Source organism: Miscanthus floridulus, chromosome 14 (assembly GCF_019320115.1).
Source record: "Miscanthus floridulus cultivar M001 chromosome 14, ASM1932011v1, whole genome shotgun sequence".
Classification (NCBI taxonomy): domain Eukaryota; kingdom Viridiplantae; phylum Streptophyta; class Magnoliopsida; order Poales; family Poaceae; genus Miscanthus; species Miscanthus floridulus.
Window position 1 is genome coordinate 10,427,493 of NC_089593.1, and position 6,573 is coordinate 10,434,065.

Sequence of the window (6,573 nt, forward strand, 5' to 3'; positions counted from 1 at the left end):
CACTAGGGTTTTTGTGGAAAATATCAAAGACACATATTGCCCTCACAACTCATCCATAGTGTTTTCCTGAAAAGATTTTTCATGTAAGTTATCCAAGAGGCAATACCAATAATATATTGTCACATTTTCTCCTAATTTTTCCACTGGGTTTTTACAGGAGTTTTAACGACATATCACTTTATATTACTCATATTTTTCCTGAAAGGTTTTTGGGGAGTTATCTTTATGTCGTATCTCCAATATTTTTCCCCATTAGGGTTTTTAATAAGATACCAATGACATAGTGGTTTATTTAAATCACAAATAAATATGCTATTTTCTCCTTATTTTCCAATAAGGTTTAAAGGAGTTTTTATGGCATATCATATATTCCTCAGATTTTTTCCAGAGGATTTTTCGAAGAATTTCTGCTTACAACTGCATTGATCTCAAGGAAGATTCGATCAAGGAGGAGTGTTGTGAAACGACACCTATACACGAACAGACGTCTACAGACGAACAAGCGTCTCTTCACGAGTGATCTCATCCATAAAGCACAGGATTAGTGGATAGAATTAGACAGTTAGTTGTAGTCCCAAAAGGCATGTCTTTTGGGAACAGTCGTAACTCTTCGTGACACCCCTTCCCTTGTATAAATATATTTCAGAGATCAATGAAAGGAACAGTTCTTCCACATCTTGTTCATTTACATTCGCTTCTAACACTAATGACAGATTAATTAGTTTTAAAAAATTCATCTCGTGAAGTATCGACGGATTATGTAATTTGTTTTTTTATTAGTATCCGAACACCCCATGCAACATCCTCCCAACATACTTCCTAAATTTTAGTAGCTAAATCCAAACACCCCCTAAGCCAAATAAATCAATTCCTAATATCCGTGAAAGTTGAACTATCTTAAATACATCTATAAACTCTAGAAATCTATTTATTCAAGGACAAAGAGATTATAAGAATACGTATTTCATTATATATCTAATAATACTAATTTGATTTCATAAATTTTAGTGCTCTTTTCTATAAATTTAGTCAAACTTAAAATAGTTTTGAGTTAAGAAACTATAAAAGCTAATTTAAATTGGAACACAATGAGTAATAAGAACCAAGCAAAATATAAAGCATGGACCAAGAATCCAAAATAAATGACTGATAATTACTTTTCCATTTCTTTGTCTACTACCTCCTGCTGTTTTATACGAGTACTACAAGGGTGAAAAGAAGAGCAAAAGGTGGATGCACAGACCCAAGGACAAGGAGTACTGGATGCAAACATGACAAGAGGATGGGCAAAGTAGTACACGGGTGAGAAGGGTCTCTGCTGAATTGCTCATGGAGGTGAAGGTGATTCTCTGCGCCCGTGAGTGCTCTGGTCCCAGCACTACCCCCGTCTCGTCTCATCACTTTTCCTTGTGTAGCTGCAGCAGCAACACCATGTCTGTCTGGCCTGGCTTTTGTCCACTCCCCTACTACCCTCTGTTTCCTTTGGATGTCTGTATGCAGCAATGTCACTTCACTACAACAAGCTGCCAGGACTAGTTGTCTAGTTACTAGTACTACACCATCTACGGTTTTAATTACCTGTATCAAACTGAGATCCATACTAGCATTCGAGGTGGGTTTTAATTACCTGTATCAAACTGAGATCCATACTAGCATTCGAGATGGACCAGTAATTTGATCTTGTTCTTGAATCTTGATACCGGCAGGAGCTACTAAACGACTACTATTATTTATATAGGATATAGGACTACTATCATATCATATACTTAGGCCTAGAGCTAAAACAACCTAGACTTGTCTTTTTTTTTGTTGCTGTTGTCCAGTATTTGTTAATTAAAAGCTTTCTACTCTTCCCTCCACTTGATGTGGTCATTGATAGTCCCTGCAGGTAACAACATAAATAAACAATGACACAACCATCAGGTGGGGGGGCTAATTTTATATGCGTCATGATTAAGCAGCCGATTGGTACTTACTCCCAGATTAGAGGAAAGGAGGTGCTCTGTATTCACAGCCCAATGGCTTCATGCCCAGGAGAAAACCTGAAGAAAAACAGTTTCTTACTATCTACTGCAAACAACTGTGCTATTATAAAAAGAAACTGTAAACAGCTGTGCTGCTACCAACAATACATACATCCTACTGTAAACAGCAATGGAGAGAAGTGGCTGAATTTCTACCTGGGCGCCTGAAAGAAGCAGGAGTTGTATGGGGGCAGCTCAATGGTGGATGCAGGTGGGAAGAGGGATGAAGCCACATGGTAAGGGCTGCCATTGCTGATGTTCCCATTTTGAGCTGCTGGAGCTGTATCAGTGGAGGCCTTGGTGGGGGATGCAAAGGGGTTGTCAGGCAAAATGTGCTCCACCACGCCACTGCAATCCAAGCAAAACAAGGAACATTCAATCCTGGAAAGATCAAGACCAAACCCAAAAGAAAGGGAACAAGTTGCACCAAGATACAGCTTAACAATAGCCATTAGCTGCGGCAGTCACTTGTTTCTTTTCTCCTTTCCCCTACCTTTTGCCATCGCATTCCTTTTCCCCCTTTTTGTTGGTTCAATCAAGATTCAAAACTACCAATGAACGATCAGCACAGCCTATGTACCTAACCGACTCTTATACAATTGCTTATCGAGGCAAATTAGGTCTAAGCCGGACGATAACAATAGCATATTGACAACAAACACGCTGGATTTGCCATCTGATCGTCACACATCTTTGCCAAACTTATAAACCAATTACCTACCCAACCATGATGAACCAGCAAAACATGCCCAGAGAAAGAAAGGGAAAGTCTGCCTTTCCTCCCATGCCTTTCCCCTAAAAGAAATTTTAAATCCTAGCCTGTGACCTCAGTGCCCATTTGGCAGATGGACCTTTCTTGGAATCCACAAGCAACAATGGGCGTAGCAGTGACAGGGCCAGATTCCGTCTTCTCCTCTTCCCCAGGGTTGACTGCCTGCTTGGGACTGCCACCCCCATCCCCGTCCTCTTCTCCCTGCTGCTCCTCGTGCTCGCCTCCTGCAACGGCTGCACACACAGCAGCAGCTGCTGCTGCAGGCGCACTCATGGCAAGGCTGTTACTGTTCATCATCTTGGTAGGAGTATCTGCTGCAGCCACAAACCATGGATTCCATACGGATGTCACAACCTCTGAACCATGGATTCACCATTCAAAGCACCTCAAGAACTTTGTCAGGGTCAAGAACAAGAAGCAGACCTCGGATGTTGACATCCTCCAGCTGGACGGCATTGCCATTGCCTTTGCCGCCCTCACCTTGCCCCATAGCGGTCATGGCGGCGGGGGAGGAGCCGAGGTGGTGACCCCCGCTCTTGAGGTCGAGTAGGTGCAGCCCCATGAAGCGGCGCCCCTCCAACTCGATGGCCTGCTGCAGCTCGGCCGCCTGCTGCTGCTCCTCGAGCTTCCTCCTCAGGAACGCCTCGTGGTTGGCAATGTTCCCGTACATCATCCTTGGTCCTAGCAATTGCCAAACAAACATGTCAAACACTCAAACTCCATCTGCAACAGAAGAAATGCTGCAAGAAAAGAAAAATGGAATGAGTGCATGCAAATGCAATGCAATCCAGAGAGTAGAGCAGTTACTACTCACCAATCTGCGGCTGTTGCAGGTCGAAGGGGTCTCTGGAATCCAGCAATCCGGTGGGCGACGTACAGCCGGCGAAGTCGCCGTGGTGCGGGTGCTGCAGCTTCCTGCGCAACCAAACAAAAAATTAGAAAACAACACAACAAGAAAGATGACGCTTCCGTTGCTACGAACAGAAACTGTCAAAACAAGCAATGTGCAATGCATGAGGGTCGAGGGAGGAAGAGAAGAAAGGCGAGGAGGGCGACGGACCTGAACCTGTCGGGGACCTTGCCCTTCTCCTTGTAGGGCTTGACGAGCACGCGCGCGTCGCACACGAAGTGCGGGTTGCCCTTGGCCAGGATGATATTCACCGTCTCGGCGTAGACGAAGGTGACGAAGCCGAACATGCGCTTCTGCTGGTACGGGATGCGCACGTCCTGCACCGGCCCGTACATGCTGCCAAACAAACGGGGCGCGTCGCCATCGATGGATCAATCAGCCGAGTTGGTTTCTTTCGTTCGCCCATTATTGGACTGGAATGGACTGGACTATTAGGAGAGAGGCAAGGGAGACAGTAGTCGAAACAAAACAGGACCCCCAATAATGGCGGCGTGCCCGGTACCTGAAGTAGTTGGAGACGTCCTCCTCGCTGAAGGTGGAGTCGGCCGGGAAGGTGAGGTAGATCTGCCGCGCGGCGGGGCTGGACATGAGCTCGCCGCGGTCCATCCGGGGCGACCGCACCGGGAACCTGCTGTGCATGTCGTCGCCGCCCTGAAGCGGCATGGCCACCGCGGCCGCAGCCGCCGCGCTGAAGCAGCGAGCGAAAGACTACTAGATCAGCAAGGCCGGCCGGCACAAGAGACTGGAACAAAAATGCAATCTTTGATGGTGGCGAGGAAATAAAAATGGCACCTTTGGGGCTCGCTCTGCTGCTGCTGCTGCTGGTGACGGTGGAGCAGGAAGTTGAGGTTGACGCCCTTGGGCGGCGACGGCGAGAAGGGGAACGCGGACGCCATGAGCTGCTGCTGCTGGGAGCGCGCGGCGGCGAGGGCTTTGGCGCGCATGACGACCATCTGCCGCTCCGCGGCGGCGTCGTCGTCCTCGGGCAAGCCGTGGAGGAAGCGGCAGGAGGAGCCGTTCTTGCAGAACCCGCGCGCGAAGTACATGCAGGGCCTCCACGCGCCGCCGGCGGCCTCGGCGTCGCTGAGCGAGAAGCTGCGGCGGTCGCCGGTGGCGCCGGCCGGGGACCAGCAGTCGTAGTCATCGGGGAAGAACGCGTCGGCGGGGGCGGCGGCACCGTCGTATTCGTACCCGAGCGCGTGGTCGGCGGCGGCGAAGGGGGACTGGTGCTGGTGGTGGTGGTCGGAGGCCGTTGGGCCCCAGGGCGAGGCGGGCTGGTGGAGTGGGCCGAGCACGGGCGACGGCGGGGAGGCGGGCTTGGCCGCGAGGTCGGCGCGCGCGGCGGCGACGAAGGCGTGGAGGAGGTGGTCGGGGCCGAAGGCGAGGCGGATGAGCTCCTTGTCGCTGTTGTCCTGGATGAGCAGCAGGCCCATGATCTTGGACGCGTTGTCCGGGTCCAGTGCCCGCACCCGGTCGAACACCGCCTTGGTGGCCTCCCAGGCGTCCATGGCGTCGCGGCGGGGAGCGGGCAGGCGCGTCCGGACTCCGGCCCCTTCTTATCAGGGGTGGTGTGGTGGTTTCCTTCTCCCTTCTTGAAAGAAAGCAAGAGGGGAGGGGAAGAAGGCTGCCTGGGAGAAGGGAAGGGGAAAAGGGAGCGAGGAGAGGAGCGGGGTGTGGGGGCACGGTTGGAGTAAAAAGCAGAGTGTGGTGAATTAAATAGGGTGCTTGGGTTGGACACCAAAAATCGGGCCGTTCCAGTTCCCTCCATCAATGTTTTGGGGGAAATTTCGGTGGGGGATTTGAATTCGGCGGTTGTTTTGGCTTTCCTTGCGTGCAAAGGAGTCAACAACCCAAGAAGTGCTACTATTGCTAATTTTTTATTTGAATTTTGAAGGTCGAAATGACAGAGTGAGTAATCAAGAGAAGGCCTTGTTTAGATGCCATCTAAATTTCAAGTTTTTTCACTCTCTCTCCATCACATCAATTTTTAGCCGCTTGCATGGAGTATTAAATATAGGTAAAAAAATAACTAATTACACAGTTTAGTTGGAAATCACGAGATGAATCTTTTGAGCCTAGTTGGTCCACGATTAGACAATATTTGCCAAATAAGACGAAAATGATACTATTCATCGGGTTCATTTTTTTTTCAAAGTGAACGAGGCCGAAGTTCAAGTTTTGGGCATTGCATGCCAAATTTGATTTTTGGTCGAGTTTCACGGCAGTAGATTTTGATATGTAAATATAAAGAATAAACTCGCATATGGGGCTATTTGGTTGGAGCATCTGTAGCTGAATATCATCTCTACTCAAAGCCTCCAAAATCCGGTACCTTGAGCTGTTGTCTAGCCTAACTTTTGCTAGCTTCAAACTAAATAGTCCTGAGGTGTTCGAAATTTGACTCGATGGAGGAAAATCCCCGGAGCAATGTTTCCATTCTTCTGAATTTAGTAGTCATAATTACTACCCATATGTTGGCGTATATGTTTTAGTTGTGAGCAATGTACAACCATTGTGTACATTATTATTCGCCGTTGGCGTATATGAGCGATACAATAATTAGACAGCTAGTGAACTGGGATGCGAGGTAGGAAAAACATAGGTGCTTTATTTTGTTGAATTTAGGGCCTGTTTAGATTCCAAAAAATTTTGCGCAGTACCCGTCACATCGAATCTTGCGGCACATGCATGGAGTACTAAATATAGATGAAAAAAAAACTAATTACACAGTTGGGTGAGAAATCACGAGACGAAACTTTTGAACCTAATTAGTCCATAATTAGACACTAATTGCCAAATACAAACAAAAGTACTACAGTAGCTAAAATCCAAAAAAGTTTGGATCTAAACGGGACCTTAGGTTGACT

At 47.8% G+C, this 6,573-nt stretch overlaps 1 protein-coding gene across 4 annotated transcripts; it reads right to left on the bottom strand.

The window, feature by feature from the left end:
- Window positions 1-1,136: 1,136 nt before the first annotated feature.
- Window positions 1,137-5,378, bottom strand: LOC136504389 (zinc finger CCCH domain-containing protein 22-like). Of its 4 annotated transcripts, none has more exons than XM_066499307.1 (9): window positions 4,499-5,378; window positions 4,209-4,394; window positions 3,857-4,042; window positions 3,611-3,711; window positions 3,220-3,477; window positions 2,876-3,107; window positions 2,181-2,372; window positions 1,977-2,042; window positions 1,137-1,882 (listed from the first exon to the last, which is right to left on the bottom strand). In XM_066499307.1, the coding sequence occupies exons 1-8, from the start codon at window positions 5,212-5,214 to the stop codon at window positions 2,009-2,011; spliced, it is 1,905 nt and encodes a 634-aa protein (XP_066355404.1). In that variant the 5' UTR covers window positions 5,215-5,378; the 3' UTR covers window positions 1,137-1,882; window positions 1,977-2,008. The 4 variants fall into 4 exon arrangements, 2 of the variants coding, with proteins under 2 accessions (XP_066355404.1, XP_066355403.1); XM_066499306.1 differs by having other exon boundaries at window positions 2,876-3,110; XR_010770870.1 differs by lacking the exons at window positions 1,137-1,882; window positions 1,977-2,042 and having other exon boundaries at window positions 2,238-2,372; window positions 2,518-3,110.
- Window positions 5,379-6,573: the final 1,195 nt, after the last annotated feature.